Raw genomic sequence first — 23,500 nt, 5'->3', positions numbered from 1 at the left:
GGGCTTGAAGAACTGACTTCCCCATATTCATACTTGCCCCACTGTATTCGTGAAGTGGCTGGTATGATCTTAAAAGATCATAAAATGCAAGCATGGTCACTTGACAACTCAAGTCTCTAATGAATGACCTAATCTTTACCCAGAATGCCGGTTTGACCCCTTCTGCCTCTCCTACTTCGTTTCTGCCCTCTCCGTTCGGCCCCTCAGGCTGCAGCCACGTTGCCTCCCTGAGACCCCCCCCCCAAGCCTTTAGTATCAAATTTTGGAGACTCAACATGAAGTTATTATGCAACAGCTCTGTTGCGTCTCTAAACTGATCACGAGGTCAGGAGATTGAGACCAGCCTGGCTAACAGTGAAACCCTGTTTCTACTAAAAATACCAAAAATTAGCCAGCGTGGTGACACGCATCTAGTTCCAGCCACTTGGGAAGCTAGAACGGCATCTGCGCGTCAGCACAGGTGACTGTTTTGTTGGAACAGCCCACAGCCCACTCCATTGTTGGCGGAATCTGTCGTGAGCCCTAGGGCAGCCTGGAGAAAGCGTGCAGACCGCACACATGCCAAGCACACAGCTTTTGGGGCCCTGTGGGTTGAAGATGTACTGACAGTTCATCTCATTCCACAGAAGGTTTAAGGCAAACCGACGTCCTTAGTCCAGTTTTTAAGGATCTAATAGAGGATGAAGGGGAAAAGCAAAAAAACAGAGCTATGACACGTTTTAAAAGTTGAACAGAATATTTTATTTCTCAGCAGTTGTATGCAAATTAAACATGAGATGAATAGAGACTTTACTGAGAAAGTAGGAGAAAATTTCTATCAACCCCAAGAAGGACTCAAAGTGAGGTTGGAAGAGGACTTAGAGTATGAAAGTACTCTAAGAGTTTATCTAAGTTGCCTTTTCTGGGTGGGAAAGTTTAACCTTAGCGACTAGGTAAAAGGACATCAGACATGAAGAATGTTTAAGTTGGAGGTGGCAACATGAATTGCAAACAGGGCGTGCTTCAGTGACTGTGTGCCTGTAGTCCCAGCTACCTGGGAGTCTGTGTGAGGCCAGGGATGCCAGCACACCAGCTAGATGCTCCGTAACTTCTGGGCCCCATTTGCCCCTCTGAAAATAAGAGGGTTGGATCAAAAGATCTCTTGGGCCTCAGCATCTCACATCCTGGGGATCCTCCCACTCATCCCTTAGCGAGCCTTGCTGGGAAGTCAGTCATTAATAATGTGGCCAGTTATTTGCAAGTGGTAAGAGCCTATTTACCATAAATAATACTAAGAACCAACTCAAGTCAAACCTTAATGCCATTGTTATTGTGAATTAGGATTAAATAGTAATTTTCAAAATTAACTTGATTTTAAAATCAGTTTTGTGAGTCATTTACTACAAGCTAAATGTGTACACTATGACAAAAACAACCATTGTATGCCTGTTTTGTCTAAACAGTCCCAATTTCTAACACTGTATATATCCTTCAACATCAGTGAACTTTGTTTTCTTTTACTCCAGTAATAAAGTAGGCACAGATCTGTCCACCACAAACTCGCCTCTCATGCCTCGCCTCTCACTGTGCTCTGCTCCAGGTCAGCCCCCTTTTGGCCTGTTTTGTCAAAAGCCTCGTCTCCTTGCTTTTCTTGGTAATATACATTTAGGGAAGGTGTTGCTTTGCCCACACACAGGAAGCAAAGTAAATACAGACCACAAATGTTCAAATTGTAAGCCACTTAATAGCGTTTTGCACATTAAAAATGACAAGGGTTATTATACAAGTAGCCTTTTTAAAAATTCTCACACAAAACAGCTTTGTATTTAGACTTAAAGCTGTTGCTAGTTTGCTAGTGACATTTGTGTTAACAGTCAGTGTTCTAGGCCATTGATTGTCAGAATCAGAAGTGACTGCACAAGAGCATAAGCCAGTCAGTCCGTGAGAACAGATAACAGGCTGGCACCAGCGCTTGGCACAGCACGTGGAAAGGAGGACATCAGCGGGAACCCAGAGTTCTCTGTCTCCTTCACAGCAGATGGACTCTTCCTATAGGTGGCTGTTCATTTACACAGTTACAGTCCAGACTCAGGAAGCCCCACTGTCGCCAACACCTGAAGGAGAACTATGTTCCATTTTTGGTGTTGAACTTCTCATGAAATACCTATTATCAAAAATTGTGACATCTTGTTAGACACTTCAAAAGTACCCCCCAAAAACTGTTTAAAAGACCATTCAGTTTTTTCCTACACACAGTACATACTAAAATTTCACAATCATCTTTAGATGTACATTTTATTCAGTACATTTCACAGTTCTCAGTCCCTCATGAACATTTATACTCATCCCTTCAGTCCTGATGTGAAATGTGATTCCAGTTCAATTCAGAGTGTGTGATTCCGCTTTTCATGCTGATCAAGTAAATTTATGGTGTCTCTTTTCTGATCTTCAACATTAAACACTAAAAAGGAAAAAAAAATACACCTAATATTCTAGTATTAAACATTTTGAGATCCCAGCCCTAGGCAGGTCCCATTTTATCGATTTCTAGAAACTGTGTCATAAAGAGGACTGTATCCCACAACAACACTAATTGGGAGGCGCATTCCTCGTCAAGGACAAGATGGCAAAGGCGATACGGGAGGAGGGCAGGGAAGTGCTGGGTGGAGAAGGGCAGGGTGTGCGGCAAGGGCTCCACCCTCAGGCCTGTGTCCATGGACCTACATGAGAACAAGCACTCCTGTCTTCATGCCCAAATGTTGCATTTTGCAAGACCACTCCGGCCTGCCATGCCCCATTCTGTGCCCATACAAACCCTGAGACCCCAGCGGGCACACACACACACAGGCAACGACATCGAGAACAACACACTGGCAGAACACACCGAAAGATGCCGGCAGGCCATCGACGGCAGAACGATTCGGACACCAAGGGAAACCTGGCCAAGGACAGTAGGAGGAGAGCCCGGCTGCTGAGCAGCCCGACTCCAGGGGAAGACCGCCTTCCCACACCATCCCCCTCTGGCTACCACTCAATAAATCTTGCATTCATTCTCCAAGCCCACATGATCTGATTTTTTCAGTACACTAGGGCAAGAACCCAGGATATAGAAAGCCCTCTGTCCTTGCGGTAAGACAGAGGGTCTACTTGAGCTAAGCTGAAAGAGCGCACTGCAACACACACCCACTGGGGCTCCAGGAGCTGTAAACACAATCCTAGATGCTGCTGTGGGGTGGGAATCCATCCTCCCCACGACCTGCCCGTCCGCATGCTCCCCTAGGGGTCTGAGCCTCGGGACACTGAAGAAGCGAGTCACGCCCCCACTGCATGCCCTGTGAGAGGGATGAGGGAACTCCTCCCCCTTTTTTTCTTTTTTGAGACAGAGTCTCGCTCTCTCACCCAGGCTGTAGTGCAGTGGCCGGATCTCAGCTCACTGCAAGCTCTGCCTCCCAGGTTCACGCCATTCTCCTGCCTCAGCCTCCCGCGTAGCTCGGACTACAGGCGCCACCACCATCACCCGGCTAGTGTCATAGTATTTTCAGTAGAGACGGGTTTTCACCGTGTTACCCAGGATGTCGATCCCCTGACCTCGTGATCCGCCCGCCTCGGCCTCCCAAAGTGCTGGGATTACAAGCGTGAGCCACCGCGCCCGGCTGGAACTCCTCCCCTTTCAAAGGGTCCAAATGGATGGCCAACAATGTGCCATGAAACAAAGCTGAAGCACCTAAAGATTCCATACTTGTTTGTAACTGACATAATGCCCCATATGCCATAGCAAATGGACAGTATCAAGTGCACTCGTGACACTTTAAATACAATCACCACGCTCCTGTGCAGTGTGACTCCCTTCCTACTGTACTAACCGCACACGCTGCCTCCTGAGAGCCGTCCGCAGCTTCAGACAGCTCTTGTGACTCCAAAGCTCTCCCTTTACAGAGCTGATGCCTGTGTAGCTTCTACCATCTGGTCTTACTCTATCCTTTAACACACAGAAAACATAAAAAGGAACATCACAAATAAAACCTAAAACCACGGTCTTGATTTATAACTATGGCACATTAAATGGTAGTTTAATGACTATTCATTTAAATAACTGCCTTATTAAATTAATGGTATCTGTTAAAGGCTCTAATAAAGTTGGAGCTAATGCTTTTTTCTTCCAATCTCCCTGGAGCAAGTAAGGTCTCACTATTTCAATGACAATCTTAAAATAATGTTGAAGGTGATGTTGACATTTCTTCAACTTCTTCAAAGAGCTACCAAGGCACTCATCTTCTTTACTTTACCTACTTTGTTTCAAACCTTGCACAAGGTCAAGTCCTTAGGACGATGTGAGTGTAGGAAATGAGAGATCCAAAAAGGCTTCACTGCAAAGTCAAGCATTTAGTAGGACACTAGGCCCAATTTAAAAGGTTTCAGAGCCAGGCACAGTGGCTCACACCTGCAATCCCAGCACTTTGGAAGGCTGAGGCAGGCGGATCACCTGAGGTCAGGAGTTCAAGACCAGCCTGGCCAACATGGTGAAACCCTATCTCTACTAAAAATACTAAAAATACAAAATTAGCTGGGCAGGAGCCTGTAATCCCAGCTCCCAGCTACTCGGGAGGCTGAGGCAGGAAAATCATTTAAACCCGGGAGGCGGAGGCTGCAGTAAGCCAAGATCATGCCACTGCACTCCAGCCTGGGCAAAAAGAGCAAGACTCCGCCTCAAAAAAAAAAAAATGTTGTTAGAATAGAGGTAAGAAAGTGACCAGACCGTGAAACATGCTCAAGAACACACGAGTGGAGTCAATGACAAAGAACAGAAAGAGACTTTGTATTTGCTTCAAAGTCTGGCTGCTAGTGTATTTCGCCATTTGCCTTTTTAAAAAATTGCCTAAATGAAGATAGCTGAAAATTCAAATTAGGACTTGCATTCTAAAAATTCCAAACTCTGCCAATTGAAACAACTGACATCTGGATAAATATAAAAGATAATTTTTAGGGGGACATTGTTGAAGAATCAGACAAGCGCAGACTGAGGGACTTTCAAGCAAATAACTGGGCCACTATCCTGCAAAACAGACCCACACCACAAATGATAAAGACAGAAACTGCTCCACGGTAAAGAACACTACAGAGGTCTGACAATAAATGCAGTGTATCATCCCGAACCAGAAACAAGACATGAACTGGACACTCACTAAATGTGAACGAAGTCTACAGATAATAGTATTGTATCAACATTAATTTCCTTATTTTGGTAATTTTACTATGGTTATATAAGATGTTAACAACTGGGGAACCTGGGTGAAGGGTATACAGAAATTTTTTGCTTTTTAAAAAAATCTAGATTATTTCAAAATGAAAAGGTAAAAAAAAGTAAGTATTAAAACATTAAATGAATAATGCATTGGCCAGATGGTAATAAAAGAAGGCATTGTTAGCCAGATGTGGTGGCTCACGCTTGTAATCCCAGCACTTTGGGAGGCCAAGGCAGGCGGATCACGAGGTCAGGAGATCGAGACCATCCTGGCCAATATGGTGAAACCCCGTCTCTACTAAAAATACAAAAAGTAGCTGAATATGGTGGTGCGCGCCTCTAGTCCCAGCTGCTCGGGAGGCTGAAGCAAGAGCATTGCTTGAACCCAGGAGGCAGAGGTTGCAGTGAGCCGAGATCATGCCACTGCACTCCAGCCTGGGCAACAGAGCAAGACTCGGTCTGAGAAAAAAAGAAAAGAAAAAACAAGGCACTGGCAAGATCAGCAAGGCCAAAACTGAAGTGAAGTAGTTGTTACAACTACTCCTGCTGCCCTGAGGATTTCTGCTGAATTTGGAAGTTTATGATGATATTTTAAAAGTAGTCACCCTCAGAGGAAGACGGGAAAATAATTCATAGTCATGAAAACTGTTAAATAAAAAGGAAAAAAATCAAGCATTTATCCTATCTACCTTATACAAACAATACCACTGAAGTGAAAAAAATCAAGCATTTATCCTATCTACCTTATACAAACAATACCACTGAAGTGTCTTTTTTTTTTCTTTTTGAGGCAGAGTTTCACTCTTGTTGCCCAGGCTGGAGTGCAATGGCACAACCTCAGCTCACTGCATCCTCCGCCTCCCGAGTTCAAGCAATTCTCCTGCCTCAGCCTCCCAAGTAGCTGGGATTACAGGCATGCACCACCACACCCAGCTAATTTTCTTATATTTAGTAGAGACGGGGTTTCACCATGTTAGGTTGGTCTCGAACTCCTAACCTCAGGTGATCCACCCTCCTTGGCCTCCCAAAATGCTGGGTTACAGGCGTATGCTACTACGCCCAGCCGCAGTGTCTATTTCTAAGAACATTCCCGTTAACAAATGACATAAAAATGAATTGATACAGGCATTGACCATCAACTGGTATCACAAAAAGAAAGATGCCAGGTTGCAGTTAGCCAAGATTGCACCACTGCACTTCAGCCTGGGCAACGAAGTGAGACTCCAACTCAAAAAAAAAAAAGAAGCCAGAAATGATGTGCCTCCCGATGAAAGAACCTACCACCACTTATCTTACCGAGGGCTTGAGCCTGGACCTGAGTCTCATCAAGCCTCTGGGTCTAGCTACCACTCTCCAGAAAAGAGGCCAGGAGAACTCGCTCAACTGCCCCGTAACTCTACAATCAGCAGTATCCAGGCTGTGGGAAACCAGTCACATGGCTTGGGTTCTCTTGTTGTTGAGACAGAGTTTCACTCTTACTGCCCAGGCTGGAGTGCAGTGGCACGATCTCGGCTCACTGCAACCTCCGCCTCCTGGGTTCAAGTGATTCTCCTGCCTCAGCCTCCCGAGTGGCTGGGACGACAGGCACGCACCACCACGCTCGGCTAATTTTTTGTATTCTTAGTAGAGACGGGGTTTCACTGTGTTAGCCAGGATGGTCTCGATCTCCTGACCCCATGATCTGCCTGCCTTGGCCTCCCAAAGTGCTGGGATTACAGGCGGGAGCCACCACACCTGACCCAGAAAAATGTGTTTTCAGAAAGAACACTATGAGTCCACAGTGACACCAAAACAAGCACGTGTGTGGGCGGAGGGAGAGGGTTCCTCACAAAATGTCAAGTACTACATGTGCCGGGATGGCAGCATGGAAAATGTCACCACTGGGGCAGTGTTCATCAATGGATGGTAAAGCCACACAAGTTCAAAGCCTCCTCTTCTAGATGATGTATTCATAGCAAAAGGAAAATGACCTTCTGAGACCTCGGGGGCACGTTAGCTAAGGGATCAACCAACCACCAGCAGGACCACCTGCTGTTATGCCTCCTGGGGAGAAGCAAGAATTCATCAGCCTGAATCCATCACAAGCAAACAGACAAGGCCAGAGTTTGATACATTCTACAAGATACTGGCCTGGACTCTTCAAAAATTCAAAATAACAATACAAAGGGCAGCTCTCATAATTGCCTGAAAGCTCTATGCACATCCTGGGGCTTGTCATCTGGGAGATTAATCAGACTGATTAAGTAGTGACCTTGCCATTTTGTTTGCAAATCCCTGAAAGTCACTGAAAAATCATCCTACTTAAAGACTTGAGCCACACTGAATATGTTTCTAGAAACGATGCAGACTTTCCGAATGGTTTTCATCAACTTAGGCTTCTCAACCCTCACCTCCCTCCACTGCCCCTGGTTTCAAAGGCTCCTAAAGAGACGGTCTCTTTACAATGACCCATTCGTTACAATCTAATGTTGGGGATTCACTGGATAATCACAGCGAAGGACCAGAAAGGGGAAATGAAAGTGACCTCGCCACCGACCCAGGCCCCATTCTTACCATCTATGTTTCTGTCATTCCCTGCCAGGGCTGCCTGCTTGTCTGTCTCAGATTCCGCCTCATTTTCATCCATGTTGTAGTCATCTTCTCCTCTCAGTTTCTGCTGGTTTCTCCCTGTAAAATTAGCACATAAAACATAAGCTACATCGTTTCTGTCTTGATGTCACAGGCGTATCAGAGCACAGGTGCTGGGTGTTAGCCATACTTGCTCACAATCAGATCTGTCGGCTGCCTCTCTGGAAATGGTAGGGACGCATGGGCTGGCTTCCGGGACAAACACGTGCATTATGTGTACTCCACCTGAACTCTGAATCTAGAGACAGCATGGCCCTACACAAAAGGGTGCATTCTAGGCTGAACACGGAGAAACTAGCTAACAACTCAAATCTCAAGGTAAAGGAAAGGTGCCACTGTTTTAGGAAGGAACGGGTATGTGTAGTTAATGACAGCATCTCCTTAGAATGGAGAGAGGAAATGGAGCCACCGCCGTGAGCCACGGGAGAAACTGTCCCTCATACTTACAGCGTGAGAGAACCCATCGCTCTATTCACCCCTGCAGGGGCAGCAGCCAGAGAAGATGAGGACAAAAGGCTTTCAAGAGACCTACTCAAAGGGTTTGACTTACATATTTTAAATGTGTATGCAGGCGGTAAACAAAACCTTTTTTTTTTTTTTTGAGATGGAGTCTGGCTCTGTCGCCCAGGCTGGAGTGCACTGGCGCAATCTCGGCTCACTGCAAGCTCTGCCTCCCGGGTTCAAGTGATTCTCCTGCCTCAGTCTCCCGAGTGGCTGGGATTGCAGGCATGTGCTGCCATGCCCAGCTAATTTTTTAGTTTTAGTACAGATGGGGTTTCACCATGTTGGCCAGGATGGTCTCCATCTCTTGACCTCGTGACCTGCCCACCTCAGCCTCCCAAAGTGCTGGGATTACAGGTGTGAGCCACCGCGCCTGGCCAAACAAAATCTTTTTTAAAAGTGCACACCTGGAAAAGCAGCTCTAGTCTATTTCTCTGGCTCACTGCCTGGGGCGGAAACTGCACAGGCCTGCATGTTTCTTCAGATGAGGTCACCACACCTGCGTCTAGAAGCAGGTGCATCCTACAGGCACTGTGGCGTCTCAGGCCCACCTTTTGTTACACTTCGGGACCAGCCGCTGAGGGGTCTGACGCTGGAGCGCCACAGGCTGAGCCAGCCGGTGGGATCTCCCTGCCTCACACACCATGAGCGTCTCTCCTTGCTGGGTGGGCACAGAACACAGGGACCCAGCAGGGATACTTAGGGGGAGGCTGACAAAATGCACTTCTTTAACTGGAACTTAGGAGGACACGTTCTTCAGAAAGACAATGAAGTGAAAATTAGATTTAAATGGAATCAGGGTAACTTGTGCACATCAGTGTACTCTCCGACTTCTGTGACCTGGTCCACCCCAGAGCGCAGGTGTCATATCCTCAGAAGTGTTCCCGGCGCAGGTGGGAAGGACATTTTCCACATCTGAAGGGACTGAAATACATCCCGGAATAGTCAGCTGATCTCTGATTCCTACCCTTTATTTCTTTAAAAAGAAAAAAGTCAACCAAACCAAAAAGGATTCACATGTCAAGTTTCCTCAATGTTCACATACGCACGAACTTTCATCTACCCAATACTCCTTCCTTCCTTCAGTCATTCATTCACTAGGCACTGACTGTCTAAATGGCACCAGACACTGCACGACAGTGGAGATACAAAGATGGGCCATGTGGCCTGCCGGCCAGGAGGAGGCGTCCCCTTGATGCTAAGCACCCAACTCCAGGCCGCCCACCTGCAAGGTCCCCTCGACTCCCTGCGGATACTGCATCTAAAACCTCGAGTTCTGGAGCATATGCTGCTCTTCCTTCCTGCCTCCCTCTTGAAAACGAGTAAGAAACCTTCAAACGAAAAGGAACTGGCAAACTGGACTGTGTTTGGTCAAATTCAGGGTGCTCCGTGGGTGCTGGGAAGGAGATGGAGGTGGCTGGGTGTCTGGTGGAAGGGAGTCCACTGCGGCCCCCGAAGCTTCACACCCACCTTCCCTGGCAGCGTCCTGCTCCTCCTCCTGTCCATCGGGGATGACAAGCTGGTCTCGCTCGGGGCCCTCCATCTCCGCATTTTCCTGGCTCACTGACAGGGCAGCTGGCACCTGTGGGGTCTGGCCCAATTCTCTGGCTCCCCCGAAGCCTCTTCCGTCCACAGGTCTGTCTTCCACCACCTGCTCCCGGCCTGGCTCCTGTGGCAGCCCCAGCCTGTCCCTCTGAGGCTCCTCCTCACTCACCACCTGAATCTCATTGATTTCCTCTGTGCACAGAACACAGTTAGCTGTGACCTCGCCAGCATGTGATTTAAAAAAAAAAAAGGAAAAACCTCATTCCACTCAATTCCCAGAACCTTCCCAAGGAATGGGGGTGGGGTGGGCTGCACACAGGAGAACAAGCAGGTAGATCCTTTTGTGATCTCAGCCACCGACTGCAGGCCTCTCTGTGCCTGCAGCTCATCGTCAGCACCGCGACGAAGGGAAAAGTAGCTTTTACCAAAAAAACAAAAACAAAACAAACCTGGACTAAATCATCTTGACAAGGTACGAAGGGAAGGGGTGCCCTGCGGAGTGACCCGATCGTCTTGTCCGCTGGAGACCAGCACTCGGCAGCCAGGGCAGGCAGGCCCGCCCGGGGCTTTGCTCATGGACAGCAGCCTCCTGGTTCAGTGCCTGCGGCTCAGCCTCCTCCCCCACAAGCCCACCCATGTCCTGCATAAAGGTGCAGCTTGGGCCTTTCTCTATACAGCTGCCAAAGGACAAGGCACTTCGTTTAGAGGAGGGGACATCAGTCAGACAGACAAGGAGCCCCAATGCCCCAATTCCAGGTGCCCAGAGAGACACACCCCTGCTCCTGGCTGCCCCGCTGCTGGGTTCACTGACTGCCTCAGCAGCTCGCTGGGACCGCTTCCTCTGACGGGGCTCTGGAGAGCGCGGAACAGGGCAACTGCTGGGCTCTGCTTACCTTTCTCAACTTGTCTCTTCGAATCCAAAACCACTTCGGAACTGGGGGCTGGAGTCTGGAGCTTGCTGTTACCGGGCACGTTTCCTTTCCCTTGTGGCGCCTCTGCACGTGGCAGGGCCGCTGCCTGCAGCCTGGGCTGAGGCTCGTTGAGGGCTTGAAGCTGAAACAAGCACAGGACAGAAACCCAGGGCAGGGCTCTGTGAGCAGAAGCCGCACAAGAATCCCACCAATGCCACCACCACATCCTTCCGACCAAGACCCTGAGAAACGCCACAGTCTGCCCTGGTCACGCCCTGGTCACGTGACGTAAATCAGAAGACAAGAGGTTGAGTCAAGGTCTCCCAGAAAGTCCTGTCAATACGGAATAAAACTGGGCAGAGATTCTGCTGAGAGGAAGCATTTATAGAATCATAAAATACCTAGGCGGAAGATCAACGAAAAAGAAGACATGAACAACACAAATGCTGCTTGACAGAACAAACATCTCCAGAACCCTCAGCCCAGCAAGGGGAAATGCACCTGCTTCTCAGGTACACACGGAATATTTTCCGGGATGAACAAATGGCAGGCCACAAAGCAAGCCTCCATACACTTAAATAACTAAAATCACACAAAGTCAATTATCTAATAGCAATGGAATGGATTATAAATCAAAACAGAATGAAACTTGTGACATTTGCAAATATTTGGAAATTAAACCACACACTCCTAAATCACCAGTGAGTTCAACAATAAACCACAAGGCAAATTAGAAAATGCTTGGACAGCCAGGCGCGGTGGCTCACGCCTGCAATCCCAGCACTCTGGGAGGCTGAGGCAGGCGGATCACCAGAGGTCAGAAGTTTGAGACCAGCCTGGCTAACATGGTGAAACCCCATCTCTACTAAAAATACAAAAATTAGCTGGGCGTCATGGCGGGCGCCTGTGATTCCAGCTACTTGGGAGGCTGAGGCAGGAACATCGCTTGAACCCGGGAGGTGAAGGTTGTAGTGAGCAGAGATCATGGCACTTGCACTCCAGCCTGGGCGACAGAGCAAGACTCTGTCTCAAAAAAAAAGAAAATGCTTTGACACAAAACAAAAACACAGTATACCAAAACTTACGGGAAGCAGCTCCAGCAGTGCTTAGGAGGAACGTAAGACTTCCAGTTTTCAGTGCCTCACGTGAGAAGCTTAGAAGTCACCACTTAGTCCTAACAACAAGTAAAAAGCTAAACAGACTGAAAAGTTATCAGCTCTTCTTGGATCCACAGGAGAGGTGAGGACAGAGTGTAAATCACTGTCCTTAAGCCTGGAGACAGAGTCCAATACAGTGAGTCCCGGCTCACCAGGACAGGCTCGGGCACACGTCACTGAGGGAACCAGTGTTGGGGTAGGAGAGCCCAGTCATGTATGAACTGTTTAAGGCTCAGTGTGGATGAGTCTGAGAGTTAAAAACCTGCCCCAGCTGGGTGTGGTGGCTCATGCCTGTCATTCCAGTACTTTGGGAGGCTGAGACAGGCTGATCACCTGAGGTCGGGAGTTCGAGACCAGCCTGACCAACATGGAGAAACCCGAGATCTACTAAAAATACAAAATTAGTCAGGTGTGGCAGTGCATGCCTGTAGTCCCAGCTACTCAGGAGGCTGAGGCAGGAGAATCGCTTGAACCTGGGAGGCAGAGGTTGCAGTGAGCTGAGATCCGGCCACTGCACTCCAGCCTGGGTGACAAGAGCAACACTCCAACTCAAAAAGAAAGAAAGAAAAAAAAGTAAAAAACCTGCCCCAGTCGTAAGGGGCTCCCATACTTATGAGTTTTACCCCTAGGAGCTCAGCCAGGCTCTCAGTAAATATCAGAGAAAAATTGGCTTGTGCTTCCAGCAGTGTGGCGGGGAACAGAACCACTCTGCAACAGGCCACAGAGCTCTGTTCTCCTTAACCAGGCTGGCCCGCAGGAGGAGTGTATCACCCAGAGCCCCTGCTGGGATATTATCCGAGCCTAACTGACCTGGGGGAATGAAACACCCAACTCCAGTGAGCTCTAGACTTCCACATGGGAGAAGGAAGCTACTCAACTCCAGCCGACTCTAGCCACTCTGTCCCACTGGGGTAGGGAGTGGGTACTGAGCAGCATAGGGGACATACACAGCCAAGGGACTCAGGCTCACTGAAAACCCTCATACTTACAGCACACTGATTTTTGACAAAGGTGCCAAGACAATTCAGTGGGGGAAAAGCAGTCTTTCTTTCAACAAGTGATACTGAGACAACTTGATATCCACACACACACACAAGAATGAAGCGGGAGCTCTACCTCACACCACATGCAAGAATTAAATTAACTGAAAATGAATCATAGGCCTAGATGTAAGAACTAAGAATGATAAAACTCTGAGAAGAAAATGCAACAGGAAATCTTCAAGATCTCGGGTCAAAGTGTTCCTAGATACAGCACCAAGAACACACAACAAAAGAAAAAACAAATACAATGGATTTTGTCAAAATTAAGAACTTTTGTGCTTCAATTAAACACCAGCAAGAAAGTGAAAAACCCCACAGAACTGAAAAAAAAAGCCAACTTGCAAATCATATATCCATTATATCTTTAGTAAAATAGATTCTAAAAACTCTTACAACTCAAAAATAACTCAATTAAAAAATGAGCAAGGGACCTGAATAGACATTTCTCCAAAGAAGATACACAAATGGCCAGTGAAGCATGTGAAAAGATGCTCAGTATCATTAGGGATATCATAGTTATTAGGGAAATGCAAACCCAAACGACAATAAGCTACCACTCCACACCTGCTAGGAAGGGTATCATGAAAAAGGTAGTATCAAGAGTTGTCAAGGATGTGAAGAAACTGGAGCCCTCATAAACTACTGGTGGGAGTGGAAAACGGTATGGCCACTTTGGAAGAAGTCTGGGAGTTTCTCAATGGGTTAAATATAGATTATCATATAACCCAGCAGCTCTACTCCTAGGTAATATCCAAGAGATATGAAACATACGACCACACAAAAGCTTCGCGTTCATACGGCATTATCCATAACAGCCAAAACGTGGAAACCCTCCAAATGCCCATCAACTGATGACGAATAAACCGCATGTGGTCCATCCACAGGATGGATTAATCAGCCACTGAAGGGAATGCAGTACTGATGCATGCTGCAACCCCGATGAACCCTGAAGCACTTACACTCAGTCAAAGCAGCCAGACAGGCCAGGCGCAGTGGCTCATGCCTGTAATCTCACCAATTTAGGAGGCCAAGGTGGGCGGATCACTTGAGGTCAGGCGTTCGAGACCAGCCTAGCCAACATGACAAAACCCCATCTCTACTAAAAATACAAACATTAGCCAGGCCTGGTGGTGGGTGCCTGTAACCCTAGCTACTCGGGAGGCTGAGGCAGGAGAATCGCTTGAACCTGGGAGGCGGCGGTTGCAGTGAGCCGAGATCGCGCCACTGTACTCCAGCCTGGGCAACAGAGCGAGATGCCCTCTCAAAAAACAGCCAGACACAAAAGGCCACACATATATGATTCTATTGACAGGGAATTGTCCAGATGAGGCAAATCAAGAGACACAAAGTAAATTAGCAGTTGGCTGTCTAGGGCTGTGGGGACTAAAGGCAAATGAAGAGAGAACTAAGGGATATAGGGTTTCTTTTGTGCCAATAAAAATGTTCTGAAATTGACTGTGGTGATGGCTGCATAATTTTGTGAATACACCCAGAACCCATGAATTGTAAATTTTCTATGAATCATAGGGAATGCAAATTATATCTTAATAAAGCTGCTATATTTTTTAAAAAACCAACCAAAGATCACCCAGAAGGCTTCAAGCAGCAGCTTCGTGGGCTGTGCTCTGCACAGGAGGCGGAATGACAGCACGAGACGTGGAGTCGGCCAGACCTGAGGTCTTGATGGGCTCTACCACTGACCAGGTGGTGTGACGCTGGCCACAGAACTTAACCCCTCCCATGGGCCTGGGGTCCTCAAATCAGGAAAACAGCAACTCTCTCCCAGGCTGGCTGCGAGCTTTAAATACGATAATTCCCGTAAAGCCCTGAGCTTGGGAAGTGGGACTGGAGGCCAGCACCCTTGGTTAGGGTCCGGTCATCCCAGGACCAGGTTCTGCTTTGTTGGATCTCAGGGAGCCAAGCCCACAAGGGAGGGCAGAGTCTAGAGAAAGCCAGGCGGCACATAAAAGAAACAAAATGCTTCAAGATAGGGGTACCTTCTAGAAACTCTCGGCAAAAATTCCCCAGTTACCTGCTGTCTCTGGTCGTTGTTTTCACTCAGGTCTCTGGAAGCTACAGCTTCGTTCCCCTTTTTGGTGACCTCTTCTATTCGCTCCTCACACTGTTCCTTCACCTCCTTCATCTGACTGATGCACTGGCTCCTTTGGTGAGAGAAAGCAAAGGAAGGGCCTGATGTCTGTGGCTGTGTCTCTGCTGGACGGTGACACCACTTCCATAAGAGACACAGACCCTCTTCTGGCTTCAGGCGCTTCATCTGAAGAGGGCACTTAAGACAGGGCAACATGTGTGTGTTCAACGATTAAATGACCAAAAGAAACACACTAAAAATAATCATCCCATTGTTCTAAAACAGTGAACTTTACTGATTAGGAAAAAAATTTTTTTAACATAACAATCTGTAGAATAAAAAAATACATACATGTATTGGTCTTCGTCCCTGGCTACTGCCACAGAGCTCTTAAAACCCTTGGAAGTTCCTGAGGGGGTATCTGGCTAGTCACAACAAGCCCCTCTGGACCAGACTTGAGTTTATACTAATGAGGGGGTCTTGGGAGTGGGGAAGGATGGGCATCAGATAGTTTCAGGACAGAGGCTGACTGCCAGAAGAACCAGCCACATGACTGGAAAGCTGGAACTTTCAGCTCCACCTCCTCTGGGGAGGAGAGAAGGACTGGAGATTGAGTTCAACCCCGTGGCCGACAGTTTTATCAATCATGCTACATAAAAGACTCAAACTCTGGACCACAAGGCTTAGGGAGCTTTCGGGCTGGAGAACATCACGATGCACTGGATGGGAATGGCGGACTCCACGGGGCACCAGCCCTCACCTTAGGACTCTACCACTGGGCTGCCGAGTAAAAGTCAAAACAGCTTTCCTGAATTCCGTGACAGTCATTCTGGCAAATTATCAAACCTGAGGGGGTGGTGGGTAATCCTAAAGCTGTGGCCAGCCAGGCAGAAGTGAGGGTGGCTGAGGGACACGTCGGACTTGTGGCTGGCATCTGAAGTGGGAGCAGGCGTGTGGGGTGGAGCCCCTTAACCCAGGGTCTGTGCTAAGTGGGTAGTATCAAAACTTGAACTGGAGGACACTCCGCTGAATTGTGTTGCACTGCTTCAGCTTTCTGCCTGGAATTTATTTTAAGAGTATTTCGACAAGTGCCAGAGCTATGAAGTAATTAAGAGAATTACCCACTCATTTTGCAAATAAGAATGCTAAGGGCTGACATGGTTGTCTGGTATGGACCAGGGTCAGAGACAGGCGGAAACTGAAGCCAGACTCCAGGGCTCTCTCCTGTTGTGCTCTCTCCACCACACAGCTCGCCTTTTCTGAGTCGCAGGCATTTCAGAGCCAAATGTGAGTGAGTACCACATTCAACCTCTGACTCCTGGAATATACCCTTCAGTTCAAAGCACCGTGGGGTCACTATGTACCACACACAGAGAAGAGTACCAGGTGCTGCGGAAATAATGCAGTGCAGAGTTCCTGACCTGGGACAGCTGAGAGATCAGGTGAAAATTTCATTTAAATACAATGCTCACAAACATACCAGCCACAGGTGGTAGATTAGTGCACAGGAGCCGAAACAGAGTGAACAAAAAGCTGTCTGTATACTGTAGAACTGAATGAGCAGGTCATTCGCTATCCCTGGACCTTTAAACCTGCAAAAGGGAAGTACTGGTCGCCCCTGCTCCCAGCCCTGCTAAAATCAAGTACAAAGAGCCTTTATCTCCCAGCCTTGCAGATGAAGTGCGGCTTTCCACGTTCCAGCTTGAGAGCCAGGAGCCGAACTACCTCCATCCTCAATTCTGAGACAAAGGTCATGCAGATTGTGACAGCGTTTCTTCCTGAAGATTCAGGTTGGCTTTTTCTTACATGTAAGTGGCAAATATTCCAGCACTAACTGGAGCTAAATTGGAGAGAAATACAGAACTTGGCCCCCAGTAATTATTCTAACTGGGGCAACTGATGGCCAGAGTAGCACTGATGGAATGTGTTCACTACAAGGATCTATCAGGGCAGGTGATTCCATCACCCAGGGCACTGACCGTCACTGTATTACTTCACGTTCCAGTATCAACACTGGAAACTGTCTCCTCATAGCAGGGAGATGAGATGGCGAGTGGTTCATCGCATGTGCTGACTCCAGGTGCTTCAGGGAGAAAGAACACACGGCTATTTTCAGGTGGAGAGCAGTGATTGCTTAGTGATGCCTGCCACAGGTGTAGGAGAATAAAAAGTGGGATGTGTGCTGGCTGATTCAAACAGAAAGAACGCTAAGAACACTACCTTGTACATCAGGAAACCTGGCCTCTCCATCAGCTTTTGTGTTCTTGGCACTGCCTTCTATAGAAGGATTAGACCAGACAGGATGTTTTAAGGGAGGGCATGCAGAATTGAGGGAGGGCCCAAAGAATTCGCACAAATTGCACGCTTTAGGCAGATGTCCATTTATAAGTTTGCTAACAAAGTGTTCGTACTTTTTATCAGATTCTCTCAAAGGGCCTATAATCCAAAGAAAGTTAAGAATAACTAGCTCTTTTTTGCTTCCAACACTCCACGAACATTATCCTTGGGAAGCATCGCATATCTGGTACAGGGCCTTGGGCACAAGTAGTGAAATAGACACAGCCAGAAAGAGCTTTCAATCTAGGTATCAACCTGCCAGGAGCAAGTGTCTCCAGCCCAGCTTAGAGGTGTCCACCCATCGCCTGGGCCCAAGCTCTCCTACATGGGGAGCAGAGATTCCTTGTCACTGGGCTCTGATTTCCAGCTGGGTCAAAACCCTTCTAGGGCAACATTTACCAAGTGAGGTCATTTTTGGCTTTTTATGTTTCAATCTATATGAGGGAAATATTTGCATTAAGGTGTCTTTAAGGATGAATAATAAGACTGAGGTACTTCATTTCTGTCTAAATGCAGTTCTTTAATTATCAGCCTAACTCAAGGTTTCTCAACCTTAGCACTGTATATGTTTTAGGCCAGATAAAACGTGACTGTGGGAAGCTATCTTGTGGATTATAGGATGTTTAGCAGTGTGCCTAGTTTCTAAACCCACTAGATGCCAGCAGCAGCCTCCTTGTAAGCCATGACAGACAAAAATGTCTCCAAACACTGCCAAAAGCCTATTGGGACAAGACTGCCCCGACATGAGAACCACTGGCATAGCTGAATAAGGTTCCACACGAGTGACAATCACATTTCCCTTCTATTGACTGGCGGCTCATGTCCTCTACAGAGACATATACTTGGGGCTTCACGTTTTCAGTTGTACGTGGTTATAAAGTTAGTAGGAAGATATTACGGCAGGTGGACAATGTTTTGGAGGAACATGGAAATTCCCAAGAACGCAGTGAATGTGAGACAACTGATTCTCCCAGGTTGCTGGTGACCATACAGACGGCTCAAATCCTTTCAGAATGCAATTTGACAATTCACACCCAGCAACAGGCTAAACTACAGATGAGCCTTATAGAAGGAAATAATCCAAAATAGTAATTTTTAAAAGACAGGAGCTATATGGACGTTTTAAATATAATCCAAGTAATAAAATTTTTTAAATTTAAAAATTAAAAAATCAGAGGCTGGCGGGGCGCAGTAGCTCACACCTGTAATCCTAGCACTTTGAGAGGCCAAGGCGAATGGATCACTTGAGGTTTAGGCGTTTGAGACCAGCCTGGCCAACATGGTGAAACCCATCTCTACTAAAAATTCAAAAATTAACCAGGTGTGGTGGTGCGTGCCTGTAATCCTAGCTACTCGGGACACTGAGGCAGGAGAATCACTTGAACCCAGGAGGCAGAGGTTGCAGTGAGGCGAGATTGCGCCACTGCACTCCAGCCTGGGAAACCAGAGCAACAAAACTCCGTCTCCAAAAAATAAATAAATAAATAAAAAGAGCCTATAGCTAATGTGTTGTCATTATTTAGGAGAAAAATTATGGCAACGGATATTTTTATCCTTAAAATCCCTTTTCATCATTGCATATCTACCTAATTTTACTTTTAAAAATAAAATTTTTGTGACCGGGTGCGGTGGCTCACACCTGTAATCCCAACACTTTGGGAGGCCGAGGCGGGCAGATCATGAGGTCAGGAGTTTGAGACTAGCCTGACCAATGACAGGGTTTTAGTAGAAACCCCGGGTGTTGTGGCAGACACCTGTAATCCCAGCTACTCAGCAGGCTGAGGCAGAAGAACTGCTTAAATCTGGGAGGTGGAGGTTGCAGTGAGCCGAGATCGTACCACTACTGTCCACCCAGCCTGGGGAACAGAGCAAGACTCCATCTCAAAGAAAAAAAGGAAAAAAAAGAATACACACACACACACACATATATACATAATACAAGTAAGTAAAAGAATGATTAAATGTTTTTGATGACTGCAATTAAGTAAACATTCATGTGAACTTGGGCATGGACTGGATAGAGTTAAGTCAAAGGGAAAAGGGCAGGCATGAGGGTTGGGCTGTGGGTGGCTGGTTCTCTCTGAATTCCAAACTTCCTACACATTAGCTGTATTGTTTTTATGAGGAAAAAAAGTGGAAAATATAAACACAACCTTATTCTGTGACCTGTAAACTGGTTTTTACTATCTTCCCACGGGGCTTAGCTCACTTTTCAATAGTTTAATATTGCTTGGCTTTGATTATAAAAGTACTCCATTCTCACTGTACTTAATGCAAAAATTTGGAAAATCACTGAAAAGTCTAAAAAAAAAAAACCAAAATGCCCACAACGTGATCACCAGGCAATAAACTATTACTATATCCATATTTTGCCAAAATGGCTTTTAGTCAATGAATCTGATTTAGCTCACATGGGCACCTGTGAAACACATTTTTAACGCTTTATGTTGTTGACTTGACCAGTACACCTGTGCCTGACAGAGTTTTAAGCTACATTTTAAGGCGTGCTGAGAAATTTGGTTCCTGCTGAGAGCTGGCCGGCCTCCTTGTGCGTTTGTGTAGCACATGAATCCGAGAGGGGCCCGGGGGCCCGTGCCTTCCTCAGAGTCCTGCATGGAGCAGAGGGTGCATGCTCTATCAGAGGTTATGTCTCCATCCGCCACCCTCAGCTTAACACCCCGCCCTCTGGTGGCGTGCACCCTGCACTGTGGCACGCACTCTGAGGTGCACTTACAGGTCGTAGGAGAACTTCCTCTCCAGGTTAGTCTGGTTCTTCTGAAACTGGAGTACATCCTGCTGCAGCCTGCCGTAATTCCTCTGCAGGGTCTTTAACTGGTCTACACCAAGGGGACAAGGAATTGCACAGGTTACTGGCACAATAATGTCATGCATTCATTCAAAATATAACAGAGGCAGACTCACACATCAGACCATAACGGGCAAGGACAGATCACGACAAAGGAGGGGACAGACAAAAAGCTGAAAACACAGCCCCTCCTCAGAGTCACTACACCCCAGCTGTGGAGAGAGCTCTGGAAGAGCAGCAACCCAGAAGAACCTGCGTCTGGATCCTTTTCCAAATGTCTCTCTTAAATCTCCTTTTTGGCCGCTAGCCTTTAACATATTATCGGAAGCTTCTATGTGCCTGTCTCTTTCGTAGACATCATAAGCCCCGAGGTGTCCCCAAAGGTCACACATACCACCCTGCCCTCATCCCCAGTCGACTCATCCTTCCACCTGTAAAACACTGACTTTTGACGTTTGGTCAGATAAGCAGCCACTGCTGCTGACACCCCGCCCTCGGCCACCAGGCTACCCACCAGCATCCTCCCCCCAGTCATTTATTCACAGCCAAGCCACTCTCCAAGGCCCTGTGCCCATTTAATCACCCAACACTCTCATCAGGGAAACAGCAGCTTTAAGGAAATTAATCAGCGCCACCCCTGCTGCCCTGATGACTCGGCTCACAAAAGAGCCCTGGTGGGCAAAGGGCCGAAATTGGGGCAGAGGGGAGGGCAGCCACCAGGGGGATACCAGAGTGGACAGCAGCAGCAGCCAGGCCCGGACACAGCCGCGACACACAGGCCAGGACAGATGTAGGCATCCCCGAGGTGTGCCCTCACAACACTAGACCTACAACAGTCTCAGGTGGAAAATGAAGTGAAACAAAACAGGATTCTGTGAATTACGACACACACAACATGGACTCATCCCAAAAGCCTGCACGTGACACCGGCAAGAGACAAAGCTGTGGCGAAGAGAACAGCTGGGTGGGAGCTGGGCCCAGAGAGAGACGGGACTGGTGACTTCGGCATGGGTGAGGGGTCCTGGAGTGGCAGGCAGGTGCCGTGTTGACTGCAGTGGTGATCCACGAGACTCTGTTAGGACTTACCCAACTGGGGTAAGTCCTAACATATACTGATGCCATCTGTATGCATGCGCCCAATTATTATTATTCTTTTTAAATTATACTTTAAATTCTAGGGTACATGGGCACATGCAGGTTACATATGTATACATGTGCCACGTTGGTGTGCTGCACCCATTAACTCATCATTTACAATAGGTATTTCTCTTAATGCCATCCCTCTCCCCCTCCCCCTCCCCCACGACAGACCCCAGTGTGTGATGTTCCCCACCCTGTGCCCAAGTGTTCTCATTGTTCAGTTCCCACCTATGAGTGAGAATATGCAGTGTTTGGTTGTCCGTCCTCATGACAGTTTGCTCAGAATGATGGTTTCCAGCTACATCCATGTCCCTACAAAGGACATGAACTCATTCTTTTTTATGGCTGCACAGTATTCCATGGTGCATATATGCCACATTTTCTTAATCTAGTCTATTATTGATGGACATCTGGGTTGATTCCAAGTCTTTGCTATTGTGACTAGTGCCACAATAAACATATGTGTGCATGTGTCTTTACAGTAGCATGATTTATAATCCTCTGGGTATATACCCAGTAATGGGATCACTGGGTCAAATGGTATTTCTAGTTTTAAATCCTTGAGGAATCACCACACTGTTTTCCACGATGGTTGAACTAGTTTACAGTCCCACCAACAGTGTAAAAGTGTTCCTATTTCTCCACATCCTCTCCAGCACCTGTTGTTTCCTGACTTTTTAATGATCGCCATTCTAACTGCTGTGAGATGGTATCTCATTGTTTTTGATTTGCATTTTTCCAATGACCAGTGATGATGAGCATTTTTTCATGTGTCTATTGGCTGCATAAATGTCTTCTTTTGAGAGGTAGACACTTCAAATCCTTTGCCCACTTTTTGACGGAATTGTTTGATTTTTGTCTTCTAAATTTAAGTTCTTTTTAAGTTCTGGATATTAGCTGTTTGTCAGCTGGGTGGATTGCAAAGATTTTCTCCCATTCTGCAGGTTGCCTGTTCACTCTGATGGTAGTTTCTTTTGCTGTGCAGAAGCTCTTTAGTTCCCATTTGTCAATTTTGGCTTTTGTTGCCGTTGCTTTTGGTGTTTTAGTCATGAAGTCCTTGCCCATGCCTATGTCCTGAATGGAACTGCCTAGGTTTTCTTCTAGGGTTTTTATGGCTTTAGGTCTAACATTTAAGTCTTTAATCCATCTTGAATTAAGTTTTGTACAAGATATAAAGAAGGGATCCAGTTTCAGCTTTCTACATATGGCTAGCCAGTTTTCCCAGCACCATTTATTAAATAGGGAATCCTTTCCCCATTTCCTGTTTTTGTCAGGTTTGTCAAAGATCAGATGGCTGTAGATATGTGGTATTATTTCCAAGGGCTCTATTCTGTTCCATTGGTCTATACCTCTGTTTTGGTACCAGTACCATGTTGTTTTGGTTACTGTAGCCTTATAGTATAGTTTGAAGTCAGGTAGCATTAACGCCTCCAGCTTTGTTCTTTTGGCTTAGGATTGACTTGGCAATGCAGGCTTTTTGGTTCCATATAAACTTTAAAGTAGTTTTTTCCAATTCTGTGAAGAAAGTCGTTGGTAGCTTGATGGGGATGGCATTCAATCTATAAATTACCTTGGGCAGTATGGCCATTTTCACGATATTGATTCTTCCTATCCATGAGCATGGAAGGTTCTTCCATTTGTTTGTGTCCTCTTTTATTTCGCTGAGCAGTGGTTTATAGTTCTTGAAGAGGTCCTCCACATTCCTTGTAAGTTAGATTCCTAGGTATTTTATTCTCATTGAAACAATTGTGAATGGGAGCTCACTCATTATTTGGCTCTCTGTTACTCTGTTACTGGCGTATAGGAATGCTTGTGATTTTTGCACATTGATTTTGTATCCTGAGACTTTGCTGAAGTTGCTTATCAGCTTAAGGAGATTTTAGGCTGAGATGATGGGGTTTTCTAAATATACAATCATGTCATCTGCAAACAGGGACAATTTGACTTCTTCTTTTCCTACCTGGATACCCTTGATTTCTTTCTCTTGCCTGATTGCCCTAGCCAGAACTTCCAGGACTATGTTGAACAGGAGTGGTGAGAGAGGGCATCCCTGTCTTGTGCCAGTTTTCAAAGGGAATTTTTCCAGTTTTTGCCCATTCACTATGATATTGGCTGTGGGTTT

At 46.8% G+C, this 23,500-nt stretch overlaps 1 protein-coding gene across 2 annotated transcripts in view; it reads right to left on the bottom strand.

Annotated features, from left to right (window-relative positions):
- Positions 1-723: 723 nt before the first annotated feature.
- Positions 724-23,500, bottom strand: part of GOLM1 (golgi membrane protein 1) — a 74,085-nt gene continuing 51,308 nt past the window's right edge. For both annotated transcript variants that reach the window (XM_011945889.1, XM_011945891.1), the window contains 6 exons: positions 20,167-20,269; positions 15,039-15,168; positions 10,789-10,948; positions 9,821-10,087; positions 7,775-7,888; positions 724-2,440 (listed from right to left, as the gene is read on the bottom strand). In XM_011945889.1, coding sequence (XP_011801279.1) covers positions 2,364-2,440; positions 7,775-7,888; positions 9,821-10,087; positions 10,789-10,948; positions 15,039-15,168; positions 20,167-20,269 — 851 coding nt within the window. In that variant the 3' untranslated portion in view covers positions 724-2,363. The remainder of the gene's footprint in view (positions 2,441-7,774; positions 7,889-9,820; positions 10,088-10,788; positions 10,949-15,038; positions 15,169-20,166; positions 20,270-23,500) is intronic.

The sequence above is a fragment of the Colobus angolensis genome, unplaced genomic scaffold (assembly GCF_000951035.1).
Source record: "Colobus angolensis palliatus isolate OR3802 unplaced genomic scaffold, Cang.pa_1.0 Scaffold246, whole genome shotgun sequence".
In the NCBI taxonomy this organism is placed as follows: Eukaryota; Metazoa; Chordata; class Mammalia; order Primates; family Cercopithecidae; genus Colobus; species Colobus angolensis.
The sequence above is the reverse complement of the archived record's forward strand: the minus strand, read 5'-3'. Positions and strand labels throughout refer to the sequence as shown.